Source organism: Lolium rigidum, chromosome 7, assembly GCF_022539505.1.
Source record: "Lolium rigidum isolate FL_2022 chromosome 7, APGP_CSIRO_Lrig_0.1, whole genome shotgun sequence".
Taxonomy (NCBI): domain Eukaryota; kingdom Viridiplantae; phylum Streptophyta; class Magnoliopsida; order Poales; family Poaceae; genus Lolium; species Lolium rigidum.
In genome coordinates this window covers 293,317,250-293,343,213 of record NC_061514.1, presented here as the reverse complement: position 1 = coordinate 293,343,213, position 25,964 = coordinate 293,317,250, and the positions used below count along the sequence as shown (strand labels likewise).

At 46.4% G+C, this 25,964-nt stretch overlaps 2 protein-coding genes across 2 annotated transcripts; one reads left to right on the top strand and one right to left on the bottom strand.

The window, feature by feature from the left end:
• Positions 1-2,353: 2,353 nt before the first annotated feature.
• On the top strand, positions 2,354-4,214 carry LOC124674901 (NAC domain-containing protein 48-like). The gene is made up of 3 exons (XM_047210956.1): positions 2,354-2,534; positions 2,630-2,943; positions 3,455-4,214. The coding sequence occupies exons 1-3, from the start codon at positions 2,354-2,356 to the stop codon at positions 4,028-4,030; spliced, it is 1,071 nt and encodes a 356-aa protein (XP_047066912.1). The 3' UTR covers positions 4,031-4,214.
• Positions 4,215-21,780: 17,566 nt separating this feature from the next.
• Positions 21,781-25,554, bottom strand: LOC124674141 (probable apyrase 2). Its single transcript, XM_047210179.1, has 9 exons — positions 25,264-25,554; positions 25,016-25,144; positions 24,868-24,924; positions 24,620-24,712; positions 24,026-24,231; positions 23,312-23,406; positions 22,622-22,836; positions 22,321-22,510; positions 21,781-22,238 (listed from the first exon to the last, which is right to left on the bottom strand). Exons 1-9 carry the CDS (start codon positions 25,552-25,554, stop codon positions 22,126-22,128), a joined length of 1,389 nt encoding a protein of 462 aa, XP_047066135.1. The 3' UTR covers positions 21,781-22,125.
• Positions 25,555-25,964: the final 410 nt, after the last annotated feature.

The window sequence follows — 25,964 nt, the reverse complement described above, 5'->3', positions numbered from 1 at the left end:
AAGCTCAGTACCTGCAACATAGAACCATTGCTTTGGTTCAACATATACTAAGTGGTTCTACTTGTTGGGCTGATTTGTTGAAAGTAAGATACTTGTATTTGGAAAACAGACATATGTGAGTGGGCAATGGGTAAGCAACTAGGTTTTGGGATGATGCTTGGTGCACATCTCATCCTCTTAAAACTTTATTTCCTGGTATTTTTGAGATTTGTAATGAAAAAAATATCAGTATTTGAAGCTTGTGATTTAAACTGGCAGTTCACTTTTAGGAGATGGTTTAATGAGAAACAACAACAAAAGTTAAAAAAGTACGAGGGATAAATTTTAAATTGCCCCTTGGGCGAGGGGAAGGATAAACCAGATTAGAAGTTGACTAAATTAGGAATTTTTACTGTCAAATATATTTATTGTAAGCTTCATGCTCATCTAAGAAACAAAAACTTTAGAGCTAAAATCCCACCAAAGATTAAAATCCGGCTATGGTTGATTTGGCATAACTCTATTGCAACAAAAGATAATATGACTAGAAGAGGTTGGCAAGGGGATGTGATATGTAGGTTCTGTGATGAACCGAAAACAATTCATCTTTTATTATTTACTTGTTCAGCGGCTAAATATATGTGGAGCATTGTAAGTAAAATAATAAGAGCTACATCTAGACCTAGTAATTTTATACAATACTTTGTATGGATTGCAAGGGGTTGCACCTCTATGCTAGCCACTTTGGAAATTGAGGAATAGAACATGTTTTGATTATAATTTGATTAGGATCCTGCTGAGATTATCTGCTGTGCATGTGCCTTTATGAGATATTGGTCGGGTAAACTGGGTGTTGATAAGGATGATATCTTAGGCTCTTCAAACACAGACGTTGTCGATTCAAACTTCTTCAAACACAGACGTCAAGTCTGGCGTCTGAGCAAGTTGGTGATATTTGAGTTCGTTGAAGTTTTGTTGATGAAAAAGGAGGATCGTCGCTGGATGTGTGTGGTGATTTCCCTCGATGTCTGAACAGGACTTGCATATCCTAGGATTTAGAAGATATGGCAGAATTATAAACTAGTTCTCTGTCTACTTGTTTGGTCTCTAGAACTAGTTGTTGTGCCTTATGGGCAGGGTTCCTTTTAAACGATGGCATGGTTTGTCGGTGGCGGTTGTTGTTTGTTAAAAACACTAGGTGTGTTTCCTGACAGTTGCCTCCCCGCTTTCCCGGGGTTCAAAACCTGGGAGGGTTTTATGTAGTAGCCTCCGGTTAGAAGTTGTTGTTATCTTCGATTTTCTATCTTCTTGTTGTTTCTCCTTTTGGAGTTTGGTTGTAGGCTGGATCGTACCTTGTTCCGTTATCTGATTATATTGGAACCCGAAGTTATGCTCAGTATAGAAAGAAAAACAACACATTCTTTGTTATCAAATGACTCTTGTAGTTGTTGTGTTCTCTACCTTTACCGATTGTTCGGAAGAGCCGGATGTCATGTCCCTTGAGATTCTACATTTTGCGAGAGGCCATAAGGTTTCCTCGAGTTTCTTGGCAGGTCTGCTCGAGTTTGTCCCACTACATCCAGGATAACTGATGAGATACTTTAGTCCTTTCCATGGTGCAAATGATGCTACCTCCGTTCTGATAAATAAATCTTGTAAACTTAGTAAAAAAATAACATCCTCAAATCGAAAAGCAAAAAATAAAATCCTCCGAACGACGACAAAAGAAATATCAACCTGGTTCCCAAAAAATCAGCGGCTCGGACGACAAAAGAAACGCGGGGCGCGCACGCATGCATGCACGGGACAAGCCACACTACACATCTCATCTGGCCGGTACGTTGTGCAAGAAAAGATTCCACACCACACAGACACACACTGGCACTTGCACAGTTGCACAACTATGAGCTGATGTTGTAGGCGGAGATATGAGATATCACATGAGATTGATGAGCAGTGAGGGCGGCTACTAGATACGGTTGCGCAGCTCATCGACGCAAAAGGGGCGCACGCCCTCACGGCCCCGACGGACTCGCTGACGCCACGCGGAGTGTCACGCCGGACGCGAGGAATAACGAATCGGCCGGCGGGACGCGACCCGTGCCGGTTTTGCCCCCTGTAGAAACCCGATAATAACAGGGCCTTGCCACCCGGCCGTGCGCCGCGGCGCTAACGGACAAGATACCGTGGTGCATATAAAGCACCCCGCCCGTCCCTACGGAGCCCCGCCATTCCTCGAGCTGTGATATAGATTCTCATATATACTTCCAGCTGTGATCGAGCTCTTCTTCATCATCTTCTGCTCGTGTCGATCGTAGCTACCTAGCTGAACTGAAGTGCGGAAGGTGTGTGAGTACTTGGCTGGTGATCGATCATGTCGACGGCGCACGGGCACGGTGCGGCGGCGACGACGCTGCCGCCGGGGTTCCGGTTCCACCCGACGGACGAGGAGCTGATCCTCCACTACCTCCGCAACCGCGCCGCCTCCGCGCAGTGCCCCGTCCCCATCATCGCCGACGTCGACATCTACAAGTTCGATCCATGGGACCTCCCCTGTAAGCTCGCTCATCCGTCCCTACTACCCTACTGATCTATCTGCACAGCACCATACACGCTCGCTCACGATCATCCATGCCGACTGAACCTGCAGCCCAGGCGGTGTACGGCGACAGCGAGTGGTACTTCTTCAGCCCGCGGGACCGCAAGTACCCCAACGGCATCCGCCCCAACCGCGCCGCCGGCTCCGGCTACTGGAAGGCCACCGGCACCGACAAGCCCATCCACGACGGCGCCACGGGGCAGGCCGTCGGCGTCAAGAAGGCGCTCGTCTTCTACAAGGGCCGCCCGCCCAAGGGCACCAAGACCAGCTGGATCATGCACGAGTACCGCCTCGCCGCAGCAGACCCGCTCGCCGCCGCAGTCAACACCTACAGGCCAGTCAAGTTCCGCAACGTCTCCATGAGGGTACGTACGTCCGTGCCATGAGCCTATGACACCACTTGCATCCGTTCGTTTCGTTAGTAACCGTGCGTTCGTGCGTGCGGTCATGCACGCGGCTCGCATGAATGCTATCCTGATGATATTCTCTCTTCGCGCGCGCCGCCCCATGCTCTGTTGCACCGGCCGTGCCGTTGCAACGTCGATCGGTTGTCGATCTCGCTTTGATGACCAAATTGCCCTTTTCTATCTAATTCAAGCTATTTTTGGAACAAATTCATGGGCCGGCTAATTAACATCACATCAATTGTACCACTACATGATAGCTTGCGAGCGAACGCGAGAGATGCTTTGCTTTTCCTGTGCTGCTTTGATGTAACTAGCTACAAATTCGTTTGCTTTGCAATTGATGCGTTAGCTAGCGGCATGGCGTGCAGCCCCGGCCTGATTTGTCAAGTTCAGTAGCTTTCGACAGGGACGGCCATGGCGGCACGTATACGTGTATGATGCTGATATGTTGCGCGTCTTGTGTGTGCAGCTGGATGACTGGGTGCTGTGCCGGATCTACAAGAAGACGGGCATGGCCTCGCCGATGATGGCGCCGCCGCTCATCGACTACGACCACATGGTCGACCACGACGACCTCTCCAGCGGCGGCGGCGGCAGCTTCGACGAGGCTACCGGGTTCTACACGCAATCCAACAGCAGCAGTACATGCAGACCCATGATCATGCAGCAGCAGCAGCACGCCGGGAGGCTCCCGGCGATCCCGCCAATCTCGGACCTCTTCGACGACTACGCGTTCGCCCAGATGTTCGACGCCGAGGCCGAGCACCTCGCCGTCCATCCGTCCCTGAACCAGCTCCTCTCCGTAGAAGGTGATCACGGCGCGGTCCACCGTGTGGAGCCGTCCTACTACGCGCCGCCGTCGTCGTCACCGGCCGGCAGCACGGGGAAACGCGAGGCGGCGAGCCCGGAAGAGTGCGCCCACCAGTCGTCGGCCAAGCGGCTCAAGGAGTCCTGCTTCGATGCGCCGCCGCAGTCGGCGCGCGGCTTGCAGCCGGCTTCGGCGGTGCTGGGCGGGCTTAACCATCAGATGCTTCCTCAGTTCTGAGCTGTGTAATTAATCAACTTGATTTGGCCTGCACGCGCGGCGACAACAGCAAATCTTGCAGATGCTATCAAGATTTTAAGATAGATGATATGGTGTAGTAGAACTAATTATTTACTAAGTATTCTATTATTGAAAAAACCAGGCATGTAGACAGTGACGGGCGCATGAATTTGGAGATGATACTCATGAAGCAAATAATGTGCTTAGAATATGAAAAGTCAACACAAAACATATTTTGGCACCACAACACAGCCCTATCCAAACTTTTGCAGATGTTACTACTAGAGAAAGTTGCACATCTACATGTTTTAGCACTTTCTGGAGATATTTCATTTTTCATTGGAAAATCACTGTGGCTACTGACAAATTCTTATGCATATAGTTTTCTATGGAAAATTCAAAACTGTTTTCCCCGGTTAGGCTAGAGTGCGTGCTTGTGTGCACTTCATCATAACATTAAAAGATCTGAACCTTGAGACACATATGAAAGAACAAAAGTACTTGGGTACACAATAATGTGTAGAGAAAATATAATATAGGTGAAAGAAAAGAAACACATATCAAATTGTAGAACTAGTATATAGTATATTCACTATTCTGTTATTGAAAAATCAATCATGTACACAGTGTGACGGGCGCCTCAATTTGGAGATGATACTACAAAACATTATTAATGTCACAAATTTGGAGATGATACCACAAAACATGCGTGTGTGTATTAAATTCACACTCGAATACGAAAATTCAAAATAAAACATATTTTGGCACCACAACACAGTGCTACCCAAAGTTTTAAAGATTTTACTAGAGAAATTGCACATCTAAATCTTTCAGCACTTTGTGAAGATATTTCATATTTTTCATTGGAAAACAATGGCATCTACAAGCAAATTGTATAATATACACACATAGTTTTCTTTGGAAAATTCAAAATCATTTTTCCTCGATTAGGCGAGAATGTGTGCTTGTGTGCATTTCATCATAACGTTAAAAGATCTGAACAATGAGACACATATGAAAGAATAAAAGAACTTGGATACACAACAATGTGTAAAGAAAATATAATACATGTGAAAGAACAGAAACACAATATCAAATTGCAAAACCCACTGGAAAAATACCCTCAAAAGGTATGACACAAAAAAAGAATATAAGTACTTGGATTACACAATAATGTGTAGAGAAAATATAATACATGTGAAAGAAAAGAAACACAATATCAAATTGTAAATCCACCGGAAAAATACCTGCAAAAGGTATGACATAAAAAACAGTGCTTGATGTAGATTGGAAATCCAGACCTGCGAATAATCAACAAGACTATTGCTGGTTATAACTGGTAGAAAAACGGCCTTTATCTTGTTTTGGGTGGTCAGTAGTACGGAGTAGTACATACACGAAACTCAGCAATGCATATTTACACTTTTCCACAAATTTTGGTATTCAACAGACTATCTATGTATTCAATGGTGACCCTACCCCGCATGTATAAGACTAGAATTATTTTTAAACCAAGACAAACGAGTTGTCTTTTCTTTTGTTTAAGAAGCGATTTCTCCACTTAATTACGGACTAAGCACTTTGCAGTTCTAACATCCAACCAAGAACTTTGCCACGCCGTGGAACTAAAAGTGCATCTAGTACCCTCCTGCTGAATTTTAGATAATTGATTACAATATGGTTAAGAAACTAACATGTTTGTTTAGTATACATAGTAATGATGACTAAAGATTCAGGGCACAAACGCTAATTGGATGCAAGAAGTAAATCTGGCGCACAAGACTAGAGGCTGAGCAATGTTGAAGACTGTACTGGTTGAAGCCAAAAGATGCAGAAACTCGGTTGAAGCAAGAAGCTTGCATGGTGTAAGTATTTGTTAGTTTATCTTGTTTGCACCTAATATATACTAGCAACGATCGGCGTGGCGGCACGCCGCGCCAGTACGGTGGATGATTGCTTGGAATTTTTGGTAGTGGTAAGTATCTACTGTCTAAGCACTATGGTTAATGTTTTGGACCATTAATAACTGAGTGTTTTTTAAAAACCTAGCTGCTTGTTTATTGTGTTTTTTTATATGGCAAATGAATACTAACACTGGACATACCATTTGGCCAGTAGCATTATTTGCTTGTATGGGAGTTTCTAATGGTACTGGTATGAAATGCACTTGAAGGATGTGCACGCAACATACATGAAATGCAAATCATACTAAACGATGGAACGGTAAAAACCTAAGAAGAGATGGAGTCCCAGAGGAGTATTTATTCTAATCTACTGCTTGGCACTACAGTTTTCGTCATCAGATGAAAGGATTCCTTGTTCTTCCTTGAGGAGTGTGGGCGTGCAGGGCAGCTTGGTTTCTTTGTGGAGGAGCATGTTTCACCATTACCGGAGGCGCAGATGGGTCTTGGTCTGAGGAGCTAATTAGTGGTTGGCCTATTGAAGATGTAGATGGCGGTGTTATTTTACTTTTTCTGTTGGTACCTTATGGGCTCTTTGATGGGTATGTGATATCTTCTTTGCCTTCGTCATCACTCATTGGTGTGTATTCTTCTAGATTTGGTTATGCACACTCTTTTTCTTCTTCGTCTAGAATGTGCCATCGCTGGGCACGAATGGCTCCTCCATGTTGGCATGAATGGCTCCACCATGTTGTCCATTCCTTGGGCCGGATACAAGAGCATGGTTCTCGGGGGAAGCTTATTGTTCACAAAGCAAGACAAAAAGTAATCTTAATTTAGCGATATTTTGGGCAAAGCTTGATATCCAAAGAGCAAGATAAATTGCTGAAGTTCATATGTTGCACCTTGTGATTATTGCCTTATGGTGGACGATATTGCACTACATTCTTCTGGTTTAGCAACGTCCGTGCGTGACCTATGACTTCACGTGTTGCGCCTTATGATCACTGTCCTCCAGTAAACGATAGTGAAATAAACTGAATTATAAGTGATCATGATGTGCATTGCACGCTCCGTACAATCTGTTAACTTCAGCAACGTGTCTCTAGTAGCTTGAGACCAAGCTCTATCTTTGTAACATTTAGATTCTGCAAGTTCGTAGTTTTTTTTAAATGTGCAGATTTAGAAAATTTATGGCTATACAATAGAGCACATTTAAATACAATGAATTTTCCAATTTAAAAGTTCTTGCCATGACCACAAACAACCTGTTCGCTCAAGGGGTCAAGGGATTAGGAAACTTTACCCAACTTTTTTTTATTTGAAGGTCAATGCTATAAAGTTGGAAGTTTTTTTGCCACTCAGTCAGATTGTAATGAGCTACATATCCAGTAAAACCGATGCTTAAACCACAAGCACGGTCATAGTTCAACATTGATCAATTTGAGTCATCCCACTCATGGGATCATGTTCCATAGAGCAAGCATTAGATATCCTAATTAATGGAAAAAGAATGGGATACCACAAAAAAAACATTGCTAAGATGCCAAAGAACTAATCCTAGCCACATACAGTCCACTGAACGATATTTAGAAGTTTTGCCGCAATTAGAATTGTGGGTATTATCTCGCCTTATTAGTTTGTGCAAGTTTGAGACATTATCGACACGGTCATAGTCAGGACGGACTGAGATATAGTAAATAGTGACTAACCCCTTCACAAGTTCGCATGCACAGTAAACAAGAAAACAAACGGTATAGATCGATCAGTACCAAAACAGAGGAAGACTTAGGAGAGGAAAAAAGTCAAAAAAAAACAAGGAGAGCAAAAGACGGGAGTGATGTTTTGGCTCATGGGTGCATATGCTCCCTTTATTTGAAATGCAACTTTGACGCATTTTAAAAATGGCAAAAAAATCAAACAAAAGTTTCACGTTTACTTGTACAAAGTTATTTTTCGGAAAACCGACTTGTATAATTGTACAAAAGGAAAATGCATTCCTTATACTGGTACATTTGTTTAAGTCCTCTTTTCAACGTCCTGGATAATGGCCAGACTGGAAATGACAACATGTTGCTAACTTCTAGTTTAACACTCCTTCCGTCTACAGTTAAGCACTCTCGTCATCAATGGTCCAACACTCTCATCATCTATGGTGCACTCTTGTTGGGAATATCTAAGGTATCCTGCATCAACTTCTCCGCGGTACTATTGCAAAGTCTCAAGTTGTTTTCCTCTAGAGTCTTGCTCTTTGACTAATTCCTTGTTTGGCCAACCGGTTGTCATTTCCTCTGACACCCCAAGAAGTTTCTAACTCCAAGATTATGAAATAGTAAGCCAGTAAATTTTTTCAAAATCATGGCTAATTATAAAAACTACCAGCTCAATAAAATAAAGGATAAGCTGACCTTTTAAATCTGAATGGTGAAGTGCATCCATATCCCTTGTATGTATCACCACTCTAATTTTTTGACAGGTTCGACTTGTAAACCTGAAGTGTGAAAAATCATTGCATCAGAATTACAACGTAATTATCAATATTGGTTACTGTATTTCCCCTAATTATAACAGATTGCACTAATTTGTTTTTAGAAATCACACAAATGAAGTTCAAATGCCGACAACCGGATTTATGTAGTGTATTCACACCACGGTAGAACTCGGCACTTATTGATTCCCTTGTAAAGTGGAAAGTACTAATATGTAGCTGACAGCAATGACATCACCTTCAAATTATATGGTCTAGTTTTGGGGAACTCCAGCCAAGCAAGCACAACACAATTTGGACCATGTGGCCCATGTACTGTTTGGGGCTATGTAGCGTTTTAGGGGAATATCTGTGGTTTCCTAACTCCATGCGCATATTCATGAACCATGGATGAAACTTTGTAATCCACACTGCCATAAACCTGAATTAACCATCATATTTATGTGCTTTTGTAGCAGAAAATTAACGGATACACGTAGATACAGATCCAGGAACATCAATAGTTACTGAACTAATATTGGACATGCTACCGTGCATTTTTTTTAAGTGCTTCATATAGTAGTCTAGCATCTTATTAAGTTCACATATGCCTACAAATGAACATTCCAGCTCTAGTAGTCTAGCATCTTATTAACATGTTATTCTTCTGACTTAATGTAATTATAGTACAGCCATGGCACTCCCCTACTTGAAACAATGGGTTTATTGTGGCAAAGCATGCATTAATCAATGGTGAGAAAGACTAAAGTCGTCCTGCATCAAATGGATGGAACTTGTAAGCCACTACTAATTTTTTTCCTTTTGAGGTAAAATGTCACAATCACCTGAAAGATTCAAATTACAACATGAAACTCACAAGCAAATCGGGATGCAAAGTTATTCCGTGCTACCACACAATTATTATCCTGAAAGTTGAGTTAACCGCTTTGTTTGCAGAAGTTTAAAGAAAATTTTAGAAACTCTTTGGAACTTACACAGGATGGTGAGGTCGTTCCCCATTGCGACGTCAGTCACCATATATACAGAGAAGAAGCCACAATACAAATTAATTCCTGCATTGGAAGAGACAAATAGAGTAATTAAACAATACAACATTAATCAATATAAATTGTAGTATAATTTGGTAGCTATTCTTCGCTTAATTCTTCTTGTCTGCTAGAACATGCAAACGGCATTTAAGCTAGCTTGTGACATGTTTTTCCCATCCTAAGCCTAAAAGTTCTACATAGTATTCACACAAAAAAACATAATCAGTTATTCGGCAATTTGTAAATTTATTTCCTGTCTAAAGTTTAATAACTCTATGGGGTATGTACATAATTATTTACCGATTATGTATCCATTCTTGTAACTATGCAACCAAATTCCTAGCACAAACAGAAGTGAGTATGCGACCGGGTGATAACATGATGCATCAAACCTATTTTTCTGTGTAGCATATACAAATCACGCAAAGCATCTGCAGAATCTGTTATCAAGCATAGACTACTGATGATAAATCTACAAAGCAATTACGAACATTGTCAACACATCAGATTCATCGAAGTAAAGACATAACTAAATCATGTGAGATGGCAGCACAGTGACATGGATGAACTATTGGGCTCAATGGTAGGCTGCGTGCGACTCCGTGCCGTCACAAAAAACTGTGGTGGCCCTCCAGGTCATAACATCAACGGAAAGGGATCCACGAGTAAGGAACTGGATGAACAAGTGAACAACAGAGCAACAGCCAGCTGGCTCATGTTGTAATGTGGATATGTGTGAATGGATCTAATGGTTAACTACATGCGTGTATAGGTTCTAATTGTTAGACATTCGTATGGATTTGATGTGCTACTCTGTGTTCATAACTAAAAACAGGAACAGTTTCACATTTTAAAAGGTTATTATAAGACTACTTCCTGTACAACGCAAGCAGGACAGAGTTCCTCACTACCACCAGGGCACCACTGTCTCCGGCGACGGTGCGTCACAGAACGCCGGCCAGCCCGACCTCACCGCTGGTGATGACTACATGCCATGAAACAACCTGCCACATGCGTCGAATACGCCTATCGAGGGCCCGCAGCATATTTGCCCAATACAGCACGCGCCGGTTCCAGCCTCGTGTCACCGGTGACCGCTCCCTCTGTAGGATCCAGATCAGAGAGAGAGAGAGAGGAGGAGGAGGAGCCAGCGCCCCTTGCACTCCAGCAAAAACACAGGGCGGCGCATACTTGCTAAAGGAAAAAAATAGCGCTATATACGAAAATAACGTGGAGTGCAAAAATACTGTTATTAGCGTGTTATAGCGTCTTATTAACGGAATAGCGTACTATAGTGCCAAAATAACGTAAGCGTCGAGCTCGCTTGGATATCTTATAGCGTCTTATTAACGTTGGAACTACGCATCACTGAAGGTCAGCGGAGAAGGAGCGGCGTGAGCGGACGCTCTCGGCCATGGTCGCAAAGAAAGTTACAGAACGAAAATAAAATGGGATCAAAACAAGGAAAGAGCCACAAGAAAAGATTCAGGGGGAGAAGAAGCAAAACTATCAAAGAACCAGGGGAGTAGAGAGAGACACCATCTAAAGAAGGATCGGCCTGGAAGTGGAGGATTTCTGGTCAAAGCGGCGGAGCGAGAGGAGAAATCTGGAGAACACGTCCGGGCTAGGAAAGACAAAATGTCACTTGAGTTCTAGGGGGCCACGTATGGAGACAGAAATGAAAGCGGTGGTATCGTGTCCGATCCAACCATCTCGCAGCTACGGTCACACGACCAATACACCAAACCAACCCAGAGCCCATCGCGAAGAAAGGAACCCGACCAAACTACTGCCTCAGCGCCGCGTTCGAAGCTCCCCTAAAATCTGAGAGAGCACCGAAACTACACACATGAAAAAGCCTGCGGGAAGTAACCTTATAAACAACATATGTTAATTTTGAGCAGGCCCCAAAATTCTGGTAAAAAAGTTGTGTGTTCACCTTTAATATAGTTTTTTTTTTTTTTTTTTTTTTTTTTTTGAAACGAAGGCAAAAGCTTTGCCCTATCCATTGATTAAGAAGAAGGTGCCCAGTTAATTAGCGGAAAACTGGGCAAAAACCATACAACAAGCCAACACATGACCACATCCACTCAACACAAAACCAAACCCACTCAAGGCCCCCAACAACAAGAGCCGAGCTATCCCACTCTACAAAGACCAACTGACGTCACACCAAAGCCGAAGAGAAGACGCCGTGACTGCTATGGGAGGAGCAGACGGGACACTCCAACGAAGATGAAGACACCAACACTCCAAGAGAGCGCCAACGACACAACATCAAGAGCAACCTTGTCGCCCACACGACATGAGGCCGATGCCCTCAACATTGCCAAGGTTTCGGGACCGCTGTCCCGACATCCACCAACTCCGCTGCGCCGAGCGGACCACCAACACCACCTTCCGGGACCGCCGTCCCGACGTCCTCCTGCTCACGCTGGAGCCGCAACGCCGCACGACGCGGCCACCCGCAACCCATGCTGCACAGGGCCAACCGCACGCAGACCACGGCCGAAGCACCAACATCCGGGGCCGCCGCCCCGACATAAAGTCGAACCGCCTCCACCGAGACGCGTTGACCGAGCCGACAATCTCGCCGCACTAGCGACACAAGATCGTCGCCCAAGCCACATGGACAACAACTCCGCCCCATGAAGCTGCTACCCGCCGTGGATTCCGAGGCCGCCGCCTCGACTTGCAAACATCCTCCACTCGGAGCCGCCGCCCCGACATCCACCAACCTGACGACGAGAGAAACACACACCAACAGCTGAGCAAGCCCTCCTAGACGACGCCTCCAAGAAGGACACGACGTAGCCGACGCCGTCGCCTGCCCGGTAAACCGGAGCAAGGATTTCTCCCGGAGAGGCCAAACCCACCATAGGTGCGTGAATGGAGCTCCACGGCCAGCGCCTCCAACGAGGAAGACGACATCAAAGTGACGCCGCTGCCGGCACTGACCAAGCCAGTGCTAGAGCTTTCGCTCGGAACTCCATCACGCCACCCGAGGGCGCTGCAAGCACTGGTTCCCATCGTCGATCTCCACCAAACAGCACCTTGTGACGCGCCTAGCCGCAGCCCCTCAAGCTCCAACAGCCGCAGTCACCACCACCAGCCGGTTGATATGCAAAATGGAGCTAGATCCGGTGACCATGGCCCTCCACCGCAACACCACACCGGCAGCCACCCATCCCGGGGCCGCCGCCCCGGCATCCACATGCCGAAGCCACAGTGCAGGCCAAAGTAGCCGTGCACGAGCGCCAGCACACCGCAAGGGCCAGATCTGGACCTGGACCCGAGCGCCGCCGAACCTCCGCCTCTGCAGCGCACAACTGTGCCGCAGCACCTGCGTCGCCGCAGGCCACCCCCACCCGCCGGAGAAGCCGACAGAACCGGCCGCCGTCGAGCGACGCGGCCACCAGCAGACCAGCCGTGCGCCCGCACCCACCACCGCTCGATGCGATGAGGGGCCGCCGCCTAGCGCACCGCGGCGCCGCCTCACCGCCCTCGCGGCCGAGGCACCGCCGCCGAGACCAACTGCCGCCGCCGCCGCCCCGAGAAGACGCCGTCGCCGAGCAGGTTTCCGGGGCCGCCGCCCCGGCGTTCCCGCGCCAGCAGAACGCGAGCTCCTCCGCTCAGGGGCCCAGCGTGGTGCCCGCTCCCTTCGGGAGACGAGCGCCGCCGCCACCGCGGCAGAACCGGCGGCGACGGCGGCGAGGATGGCCGGGAGGAGCCCCGGCGGCTAGGTTTCGTGGTCGCCCCGGGTCGCCCGCTCAGGAGCGGCACGGGGTCTTTTTCGATTTACTCGCTTACCTTTAATATAGTAGTTATACAAGGTTAGCCCAAATACTACTAGGTAAAAAGGTTTCTGTATTTTTGAAGGGGGTGCCATTACACCCCTGGCTCAATCTAATTTTTTTTAAATGAAGGCCTCCCGGCCCGGCTTTATATATAAAGTCTCATATGGCAGCAAGTACAACACACGTCATCCACACAACCACAGAGTTATGAACATAAGCATAAGCAAAGACCATACGGCACAAACTGAGTGGGCCAGACTCCCACACATCGCACTCTGACTAAAGAGATAGATAGAAAGATAGCTCGATAGATGTCGAGGCAGCACCGTCACGTGTGCTCAGACCGCGTCCGCGCGTACAGCCTCCTAATGTCACCCACTGCCAAGTCCAGCACTCCTGTCCTTCCGTCTGACCAGAACCCTCCAACATTGCATATGTATTGACATTAATTTGATAGAAAACATCAGTCGGGTTGCCAATCAACTTTCCCACTTTAGCTAGTTTATTACGCATGTTCCAAAGGGTCCAACATTAGGCCGCAAAGATAAACCAAGCTAGCCTAAGGAGTGGGTTTGCCAAGCCCTGAGCGTGCGCGATGAACTCCCTGGCCCTAGCCGGGTTCCAATCGCACGAGAGAATATCCCTCACCTCAGCCCACATCAAACTTGCGGTGGGACAGGTGAAGTAAATGTGGTTGCAGTCCTCCTAGGCACCGCATAAGGCACATAGGTTGTTTGAAGGCCCCCGTCGCTTGAACAGCTGCTCCCCCGAGGGCTCTAATGCCCAAGACACATCATCATCTGCGGGCTCAATGGGAAGCGCATGTTCTTCACTGCAGTGATTATCCCACTCCATAGCTTCTGCTAGGCCAGACTGGCACCGGAACCGTAGGCGCCACTCCCCTGGCTCTCCCTCCGGCACCCTAGCCCAAGAGATAGTGATAAAAGGCGTTTCGCAGCAGCTGAACAGTCTTGGAAATCTGACCCGAAGTGGGCCAGTTCCGGGCCACCAATCCATCCAGAAGTAGGTCCTCCTCCCATTCTGAACCTTGTGTTTGGACCCAAGTTTAAAATGCCATTTAACCTTTTGTACAGCGTTCCAAAATTGTCAGCCATGGGTCGGGACCTCGCCCGCGTATAGGTCCCTGCCCCGCAGGTACTTAGCCCTGATGAGGTCTGCCCACAGACCCTCCGCGCCCTGGTATAGTTTCCAAATCCATTTCACCATTAAAGCGATGTTCATGGATTTGGCGTTGAGGACCCCCAAGCCTCCCAACTTCTTAGGTTTACACACTGTGGCCCAATCCACCATGTGATACTTCCTTTTATCCTCCACTCCTTCCCAGAAGAAGCGTGATTGGGGTCTGTCCATTGCCTTATGTGTGCCATCATGAAGCAAGTATAAGCTCATGGCAAACAAAGGAAGACTTGACAAGCACAAGTTGGTGAGTTCGAGGCATCCTGCCGCCCCCAGGAAGAGTCCCTGCCACGGCTCAACCCTGTGTCTTACCAGCTCCAAAAGGAATCCCCAATCCGCTACCCTTAGTGGCTTCCCACTAATCGGGAGACCCAAGTAAGTGATTGGGAACTTGCCGAGTCGGCAGTTGAGCAAATTGGCGGCCCGGTGCTGTGAGTCCGGTGGGGCTCCCATCACCACCACCTCACTCTTGTTGAAGTTAATCTTCAGACCCAACATGTTTTCAAAACATACGAGTAGGGTCCTGAGATTCGCTATACCTACCCCTGTAGGTTCAATCGGGATCATTGTGTCATCCGTAAACTGCAGATGTGTCACCCCTCCCGGTATGAGGTGCAACACCAGCCCCTTGATATGTCCCGCGACACTGGCTTTAGATAGGATGGCGGCCAGTCCGTCCACCAAGAAGTCAAAGAAGATCGGCGAGAGCGGGTCTCCCTGCCTCACTCCTCGCGCGTTACGTTAGAAATGCCCTATTTCTATGTTAACATTAATCGCTGTCTGGACACCCTTGACCAGTTGCATGAGCATGTGGACCATCATCGTGGAGAACCCCTTACGAAGAAGTATCTCCAGATGAAAGTCCCAATTAACCCTATCATAAGCCTTCTCGAAGTCCAACTTCAGGAGCAAGCCCTTTTGCTTCCTAAAGTGTAGCTCGTGGACAATCTCGTGTAAGGCAGGTGCTCCCTCATGTAGGCATCTACCTTTGATAAAGGCCGGCTGACAATGATCTATCGTCCTATGCGCAATGGGAGCTAATCTAGTCGCGTAGGCCTTCGCAGCAAATTTAAAGATCACATTAATGAGTGTGACAGGCCTGAACTGTCTGATATTGTCCGCCCCTTTTACTTTGGGGATAAGTGTGATGATCCCAAAGTTGAGGCGGGCGATGTCCACCCTTCCTAGTGCGAAATCATTTAGCATCTGAAGGATAGGTCCTCTTAGGGTTCCCCAGATCCTTTTAAAGAAGAGGATTGTCAGACCATCCGGGCCAGGGGCCGAGTCTTGCTTCATGCTCATGAGGACTTCATCCAGCTCCTCAGTCATGAAAGTGAGCTCTAGGTCATGATTCTCCTCTTCTGACACACGCTGGTTAACCTCCCAAAGATGTTGTCCCAGGGCAAACCTCTAGTTTCCCCCTCTGATCCCATCAGGCCCTCGTAGAACTGATAAATATTTTCCATTAGATCCCGCTGCTCATGGACCTCCCCTTGGTCCGTGATGATCCTAGGAATCGAGCATTTCCTCCTACGCCCATTCGCAATGGTGTGGAAGTAGGCAGTGTAGGAGTCTCCCCTGAGTGTCCATTGCACACGGCTGCTCTAGCGCTAGTACTCCTCGTCAGCCCTATCCAAAGCCAAGGGTTGGTCCTCAAGGTGATACCTAAGTGTCAACCCTCCTCATCCAAACCGGAAGAGTCTGCTACTCTATCAAGTTCTGCTACCTGGAGGAGGAGGTTGGCTCGGAAGTTCCTTTTTCCCTACCCAAGTTATCTCCCCACCCTTTGAGGAACTGGCGTGAGTTACGAGCCACATATTGCCACAGCTCAATGCAGCACCTATGTGGCACAAGCTCGTTGATGAAGCTCTGAAGTTTCATCTTTACCAGCTCCCCAAACCCTAGGACTCCAAACCACCAGGTCTAGAAGAAGAACCGGGGCTGAGCACGCCTAGTTTCATGTCCACTCGACAAGAGGAGAGGCGTGTGGTCCGAGCGTATCCTTGTGATCGCCGTGAGCGAACACAAAGGAATCACCGCCTCCCAGGCGACTCAATCTAATTAGAAACACCTTACACAATATATACTTAAATTGTAAATATCTTGAGGCAGGACGGGAGAAGTACAAAGTCTTATGTTTTCCGAATCTTAATGGTGTGCTAAACTCTTGTATAATGTCACCGTGTGCTATCAGGCTAGCTACAAATCGCAGTGGTGCCCGCCGATCAGTAATACTCCCTCTGGTTTATGAAATTAGTGGAATTTATTAAATTTTAGATGTATCTAGATATTAGATAGTGCCTAGATATATCTGAATTTTAATAAATCTAAGACAACTTCCAAGAGACGGAAGGAGTATAATACATCTAAGTTTATTGCATCGTCCATAAAATTGAGTATTTCTTCCTGGACAGGGTTTTCCATCTCCCCTCTGAAGCTCGTCATCACTATCGCTTGCGCATAAAATAGAAATGATCTGATCGGTATTGCTGATCATAATAAGCAAAGAGGTTGAACAAATAGAGTAAATAGACATGAATCAGACGGTTTCTCGTGATCTTAGTTCCATCAATTTATAGGTAGAAGTAACAACATATACCGGCATAACAAAAATTATTAGGCTAGTCGTAGTGCATAGTAACTTAGACTACTGTCATGTCTATGTTATTTTTTTATCATAGTGCATAATAACATCAATATAGTATTATAAATGACTTCGTCAACTAGGTTGTATACTCATTGTGTTTTGAAAAGTGGAGTTACCGCTGAAGTTACTTGCACTATGACTAGTCTTGCAAACAGCAAACAAACACACATGCCACGTGGCACAGCAAGGCCATGCACCTCCTAGTCTCGCCATCGATTAGTGTGCTTCTTTTGAGAATACACAGATTGTTAAAATTACTAACACATTTAACAACTCTTATTTAATCTAATATAATAAAGTAATATTAATATGTATAGTGCCAATGGCATATAACATAAAACATATTTTATGAAGATTCTAATAAAAGTTATTTATATTATAGATGTTCATATTTCATTTGTTTATTTGATAAAATATTATAAGTGTGAATTTGGCTAAACCTTAACACTTGGAAATAGTATTTTTGGAAGGTACTCCCTCCGTTTGGGATTATAGGGTCATATAATTTTTTTAAATTTGTTAGATATTATATGGCTTATCTCATTTATTGTCATGTCTCCCCACTGCATGCTCATTTATTTCTCTCTCTCTCTCTTCGTCCATGCATACGAAACTGTGCATGCATTAATTATGAGGAGAGTTATTGGCTTTCTTGGTCCCTACCAATTGACCCTCTGGCTTTAGATCTTTCACAATGGAGATTTCTTAGCGCAATATCATAGGCAATATGCTTATGTGCCACTATAATTAACGATAAAAGATAGCGATGTTGTAGAGATTATCATAGGGTATACAAGATTTGTTTAGCATTAATTTTTCTAATTCTACGTGCTATAATACGATATCTATCTATGATACTATTATGATATCTTTTATCATTAATTGATGTGACATATACTATTAGCTTTTTATATGCATATAATGCATGATATTATATCTTTACTGTGGGTAGTCTTATAATCTCAAACAAAAATGAGTAATAAATAAAAATGTGATATATTAGTTTTTTGCATGCATATAATGCATAATATCACTAGCTATGATATCTCTATTGTGGGTAGTCTTATAAGACTAGTCACAATGGGGAGTATCATATAGTAGTATCATGCATATGGTACTAGTGTGTGATACTATCTTCACAATGCATAGTATCATGTAGTAGTATCATAGATTACTTATATTTAGTGATTTGTAGAATCTTAATGCAAAAGTGTGTACAAGATTGATTTGACATTAGTAATAAAGGAAATATAATTACTTTTTAAAGAGGACCTTAGTAAATGCAATTCAATAGTTATTTTAAGGAGGATCAGTTAATGCAAAAGCTTATCCCGGAAACTTCTCGGAGGCATTGCTCTATAAATAGCCCTCTATTCGGGTCCAGGTACAACATTGTCCTCCAAAACAACAAAAAGAATATCGACCATCATCGCACATTACAAGATTTAGAGACTACTAAAGTATCATGCAGTCCAACATATCAGTGATCCTTGCGGCTTGGTTGTTGTTTTGCATTAGCAGCCGAGGTACCTATCCTTAATTTGTTTCTTTTTTGCAAACATAACAGACCTGTTTTTCTGATATACGAACGCGTGAGCAGCAGGGGCTGCGACCAGTTGCGCACTGGAGAACATCGTGGTGACCCAAGCCGACACCAGCGGCTGGGCGCACGGCCAACCGGTGTACGCGGTGACGGTGAAGAACACGTGCGACTGCCCCCAGTCCGACATCATGTTGGAGTGCGACGGTTTCAAGACCACATTGGAGATGGACCCGTCCAAGTTCAAGTACAACGGTGACAGCAAGCTCTGCCTCGTCAACAACGGAGAGCCCGTGGTGCAGGGCCAGGACGTCAACTTCCGCTACGCCTGGAGCCCAAAGTTCTTGCTTCCGCCTGCCAACTCGACGCTGGCGTGCTGATGATTAATGTTAAAAATAACTGACTGTTGAATGAATAAGAGCAATTAAATGTCACAATGTGTTCAGCCTTCAACCTGATATTGCTTCCGTTCTTGAATCATTTTGCACATCCCAGGCCTCTTTGCTTCAAAAGGATCTATAAAAAATCACCAGAAAATTTTGAATTCTTATATATCAATTACACTCTCACTGATCTCTTTAGGGCATGCTCGGGAGATTCAGTTTGGAACAATTTTATAGATCCTCCTGGGACGTTTTATCACCACCATATTCCTTTTGCCATAACACACGACGGTGTCATACCCAATCCAACCATCTAATCCAAGTCCATATTATCCCCTTGATCACCCGATCCAACCAACTGGTCGGCACCATACCCGGAGGACGACATGAAACTGATCCCGCGTGGCTTCTTGCTAGAGGATCCTCCCAACACCGTGCCTCGTCACTTCACTCCTCGAGTGAGACAGTTGGACTCACAGTACTAAACATGATATATGGAGTTTCAATTGGGGAGGTAATAGTTACTCGACAAAAAAGGTTTATGAGGCTATCACCACAGCACCACGTGCACCCAAACCTTTCATATGGATCTGGAAATCCCATGCCTGCCAAAACACAAATTTTTCTTCTGGCTTTTGTTACAGGACAGGCTAAATACTAGAGAACTTCTCACCGGGAAGAATTTTCACATTGAAGCAACAAACTGTGTACTATGTGATGAAAGCACTAATGAAACCATGCTACACTTATTCTTCACATGTGACTTCAGTCAGAATCTTTGGTGGAAGATTGGAGAAGAATGGAACACAGACTTGCTGCTCATGGATATGATCTTGGATGCAGAAAAAAGGTCTTTCAACCCTTTCTTCAAAATTGCGATGATTGCAGGTTGCTGGAGCTTATGGAATCACAGAAATAGTATTATTTTTGACAACCATCAAAGAAGCTTAGAAATCTGTTACAAGCTCTTTATTTCATCTATTCAAGAGATAAGACATAGAGTTAAACCAGGATTGAAGGAGGGTATGCAAGATTGGATAGATACTTTGTGAATAGTTTAGTTTTATTTTTTTGTCTTTCTCTTTCTTTACCTCTTGCCCTCCCTTTGTACATAACCATGCCATGTTTTGGGCACTATATATGAAAATGACACAGTGAGGATCTTCCCCACTGTATTTGTCAAAAAAAAAAAAAGTGAGACAGTTGGAGATGGCAGTGCGAATGTATGCGAAGTCCATGCCAGCTGCTCTTTGCGTGGTGAACTTTGCCACTCGCTCTATCTTCTTGGTCTTCATGTTAGCATCGATCACCTGGGACGGGTCGTCTAGGCTGGCTTTGGCCATCAGGTAGAGAACATCATGATCGTGGGAGCTGAGAGTGGGGTGGGCAACAAAGAGCGACGGGTCCAAGCATGCGCCGTTGACGAGATCACGGGAATGGAGCTCGACGTCCTTGCGGAAACCCGGATCGCCGGCCGCCATGCTCCACGTGACGACCGCCGTCCAGCCGTTCGGAATGAGCCCGGCATGGCATGTATCTGGATCTGGATGTCGACGAACTTGATCCGGCCCTGGACGACGGCGATGTCCCGGAAGAAGGACGAGAAGCCGTAGATCCGGAGGTCGTTGTCTGGCTGCATCGGCTCCGGCAGCGGTATGTAGCGAAGCGGCCTGGGGGCGGTGCTCTCCTCCTCGGCAGCTGGAACATGCACGTCACAGAGGAGGATGCCCTGCCAGAGGTCGACCCAGCCCATCTTGCCTCCGATGGTGATGACCCTGTCGCAGCTATGCATATTCTCTAGTGGAGCGTCGTCTTCCGGCTGTGAAAGAACTGTGGGTTTGCAGGTCCATGCGTCTGTCCTGGAGTCGTAGGTCCAGAGGTCGTACTGAGAAGTTTCGCTTCCGGGTCTCCAGTAAGGACTGCGCACTGCGATCTTGTAGGCCTCGTCTCCCTCGGTGCGGTAGCGCAGGATGCCAACCTCACCTTGAGGCAAGTAGCACTCTTCAATGTTCGGAAACACTTCCTCGCTGGGGTGCCGGAGCCGCCAGAGACTGGGCGGCTCCTGGCCAAGAACCGGGGCACGGTAGACGAAATGGGTGTAGATGCTTGGCTCGTTGAGAAAGGTACAATGCTTGACACCGATGAGGGGAGGTTACCCTCCGTGGCCAAAATCATAGGCTCACGGAGGAATCCGGTGGGTTCCCCGCTATTGTAAGAGATGCAGAAGTAGGAGACATGTGGCGGCGGGGGCGAGGCAGAAGATGACCTGCAGCGTATCCTCCTTGGCGGTGCCGTCACTTTCTATCTTGGTGACCAGACAACAGGCGGTGGTGTGGTTGCGCTCGTCGATCATGTAGGCGGCATGGTCGGCGAGGGCTTCTCCCCAGTCCCACGAATCCTTCTCCCCTTCCCCATGGCCGCTTTCTGGAGGAGGAAGCCGGGACTCCTCATAGTAGGTCATGTCGGGGATGGATAATTCCTCTGCCCTCTTGATCTATCACTGCTGGGTTTTTTTTTGTGTGACAGCGGATAGGCTGACATAGATTGTAACTGGAGTCGGATGAATCCCCTTTCTTTCCCACATACAGAAAAATAAAAGGGATCGGTAACGTAACCGGATGAACTGACGCAGGCTGCATGTAGTCGGGCCCAGTAAACTCAGCTTATAGCGTCTGCCAGGATCAAGCAATGGGCTATGAGGTAGGGTTTTTTATGGCGGCCATGATGTAGGTGAGCCCAGATAAAAATGACACAGTACAGCATTCAAAATAGTAACGAACAAGACATTTACGGCAAGTGAATAATGTATTCGTGTTCATCTCACGTGGAAGTCTGAAAGAATGGCATATGCTCTCATCCTACTTTCATCAGTACAAAAATAATAATGCGCCTTACAATGGCGTCTGGATCAAGTACAGTTGGTGATGTAATACATGTGTCCTTGTATGAATCTACTGTACGGGAGGGGAGGCTAGATGAACTGACCAAGTGACAAAATGGCGACTTCAGGGGGAGCGCAGAACCAGATCAAGTGTAAAACCTCTGAATCCAAAACTTCTACGGCGGCCACGCTCACGGTCCCCCATCGATGTTCCCTTGCTAAAAGGGTGATGCCTATGATGAAGATGCAACCTCAATGGCGCTTCCAAGTGGCCATGCTGCTTCAACAAACGCGTCACTGTAGGGGACCTTCTTTACCAAGGTCATCTCTTGTTGAGGCTCGACACCTGACAGAGGAAAGCAAAAGGAATGAGGCATTGCATTTATGCTGACTCCGGCAATTTTTTTACTTTGAACCCAGCCACTTACCAAATCCATCAACAAGCAGTGTGTACTGGTAAACAAGATCCATGCAAATATATGGAATGTTATCCTTCTGGACACCGGGGTAACTAGACTGGGCGTCATTCACGTTTAACTTACAAGCACGCTTGGCAGCTTCCTCAAAGTCTGAGGGTTTAACCTTAGCAACAGCTGCCTCAGGGTTTATGAAACCAGCCTGAGCAGAAATCACAGCAATTTTAGACGTATTGTGAGAAAGAGTAGCAAACAAGTGAAAATCGTCTTCAGATGGAGCACACTGCTAGAATCAGATGTTCCATAACCTTACCTCAGCTGCCCTGTCAAAGAAAAACGATGCTACAAAGAGATTCTTCTGTCCATCACCACCACCACCATTCCAAATGCCACCGAAGGAACATTTCATGTGAGTGCAAGCTTCGTCCACTTTAAGAGCTTTCACTACATCATCCCTGCAATCTGAATAACTACCACCAGAAGGTGCAGCTGATGCTTCAAATGTCTTGTCGCCATATTTATATTGCCCTAAAACCAAAATTACAATTAGTGTCAGGCCATCCTAAGGTCATTACAGATAAACCAACAAGGATGCAATGTCATAATCAGCATGTGGACTTCGTATTTCCTTCTGAGTTTCATGGACATAGTACAGAGTGTAGAGTTATACAGATCACTACAGTTACTTCAACTGAAGGTTGATAAGCGTGACTACCAAGCAAAACCAATAAGATGGTTTTTCTAGTACAGAATGCTACATAGAATAAATTTCAGGGATCATCCTATTGTAAGCCTGAGTTTGTACCACATTGAGTATTATAATAAGCCTACCCGCAAAAAAAGAGTAAGAAGCCATTTAGGGATAGGAAACTATAGAGCAAAGCAGACCTTAATAGGAAAAAACTTCACTTAATGGGAAGGGAGCTAGTTTAGAGTTTAGACTTGTAAGATGCAGATAGAATACATGATAGCAGAACAGTAAGGTAGAAGAAAGCAGACATACCCTGGTGTCCAGCCAATATACAGTTGCTGTAACCATTGGCATTGCCAGCCTTTAAGATCTCTGCTCTAGCAGCCAGCAGCCCATAGCGCAAATAGCTGTAACAAAATGTTCACAGGTATATGCATGAATTAAAAATCTTAAACTTTGGAACGTAATAATCACGTGATGTTACTTCAATTATTCATCCATCAAAAAAATATTACTGCACAGAGCACAACTGGATGCAGGACTTTATGCCAAATTAAATGTTGGTTAAATGACAGCAAAATATCTTCTGTCCAAAATGCAGTAGCCTTGAAACACAGTACTAGAATGCAGTTAAGCTTTTGTGAAGACGACCTGCCTGCTCTTTATGGAGGACGTTTGCACGTCTAATTGCATTTTAACTTGAGTTGTCCTGAAGTTTCTCACACATCCAATACAATAGGAATTGTGTTACATACTTTTAGCAGTACATGGTAGCTTCATCCAGAAGAACAAACTTTTCCTTTAAGTAGTTTATATGAATCATGAATCCGACTAGACATAAACAAGAGATTGCACCACCAACAGGTTCTTAAAATAGGTTCTGAAAATTGTTACTTTGAGATATGCTTAACATCAGCAGAGGGTTCCCATTCAAATAAAAAAAGCAGATGGTTCAGAATTTACCATGACAATATTTTGGCCAGACAATAGAAACAGCGAAAAGCTATTAAAAGTTACAGTACTAACCTGTGGACATAAAGATAATATGTCGTTCCCTTAAGGAAGAGCTTCTTCACATATGCATCTTCGCCTTCTGCTGGTTTAGGAGCCTTTTCGGCATCCTTCTCTGCGATAGCGTATGCCATTTGGACAGATCCACCGCCAAGATCAACCACACCAACAGTGTCTGCATAGGTCTTTCCCAAATTTCCCAACAGATAATTAATGGTAACCTACAAGGCCAGAGAAGAGAAATTAGTGATACACGTTATGTATCCCGTTACTAAAAACTAAACAAAGTAGCACAGCTCATGAACAATTCCTAAACACTGTAAAGGTGTATAAATGTTGTGTATCAGGACATGACACGACCACTATGGCTCGTTAGTGTTCACCTTGAGCTCTGGTTACGGAAATTTTAAGATCTAAACTGGCATATATCAGTTCCTAATAGGAAAGCCTGGAATGTAGTCTTCTAAAAATTTGAAAATGCACACTGATACTATTTTTTTATATTGAACCATAGATAGACAGGGAATATTGACAGGAATTTCTAAGAGTCAGGGGACGAAGTAATGGTTGAGAACATATATATGTGAATAAATATGGGCAGCATCTTACCCATTCATATGCACCTTCCTGAGATCCATCAAGAACTGTAACCCAGTCCGGCTGGTTTTTAAATGAACTCTTCTCACGAAGAAGATCCCTAACCTGCATATTTGTGGATTCATTAGCATCCAGTATTAAATGATCATCAATCATGGTAAATAAAACCCTCACTAAAACAAAACAAACAAAAACACTACTCCTAGCGGCAATGCAGACAATAATAAGGACATCCGGAGTGGTGGAAGAGCACTTCTTACCGCTTGCAAAATCTGCTCGGACTTCTCTGTTCCCAACGCTCTCAGACCCGCAGTGGCCTGTGCATGGATGATGAAGCTTAAGAACACCATGGTAGAGTAGTACAAACTACAGAATGTAATGGTGTCGTCGTGCTACCACGGCACTTACCCCAACCCTGACAGGCGTCTGGTCGCGCAGCTCGGCGGGGATCACCTCCTTGGCTTTGTCAATGAGGGAGACGAGCGATTCCGCGGCCTCGCGCGGGTCCGCGGCGTACGCGCTGAGCCCGGGCTTTTTCTGCGCGAGGGAGAGGAAGAGGGATGGAATTGTCGTTAGACGATATAGTGCCTAAGGAGACCAGATCCAGATCCGACGCGCGGGCGGGCGGGCGGGTGGGCGGGGGATGATTTGATTACCTGGACGAATAGCTCGATCTCGGAGCCAATGTGGAGGAGATCCAGGTTGGCGTCGAAGCGGAAGACGTGGACGCGGCTGCCGGAGCTGCCCGCGTCGAAGATGACGGCGTACTTGCTGGCGGCGGGGGCGGCGTGGGTCGTGACGGAGGTGGTGGGGGAGCGCGGCATGAGGAGGAGCACGAGGGAGACGAGCGCGACGGGGGCGAGGACGACGAGCAGGACCCCGCGGTAGCGGTGCGCGCGGTCGGCGAGCGTGTCCTGGCGCGCGGGCAGCTGCGAGTAGCGGCGCATCTTGTCGGCGGCGGCGGGGAGCAGGAGCAGGTCCGGCGAGGAGGGCGTGCGGTAGCGCACGCGGCCGGCGGCGGCGGCGGCGGGGGGCGACGGCTGGTTGACCGCCTCCGGGTCCTCCGCGGGATCCAGCGCTGGCGTCGGGAGGTGAGGGATTGATCTGTGAGGTTCGGGCGGGGTGGAGTATAAGGCAGGCAGGCCCGTGCGTCGGTGCGTGGGTTTGACTTGCGGGCCGCGTCGGGATCCGAGCGCGCTGCTGGGGAGACGGAAATGCGGGGGTGCGTCTCGGGGTGTGGCGCGAGCGGGCGGTGCCGGAGGGCGCGGCGGCGGTGTCTGCTACCGGCGGGCACGCGCGCGGCAGAGGGGGAGGAGGAGGTGGTGGTGATCTGGGGGATGGGCGGCGTTTTGTAATG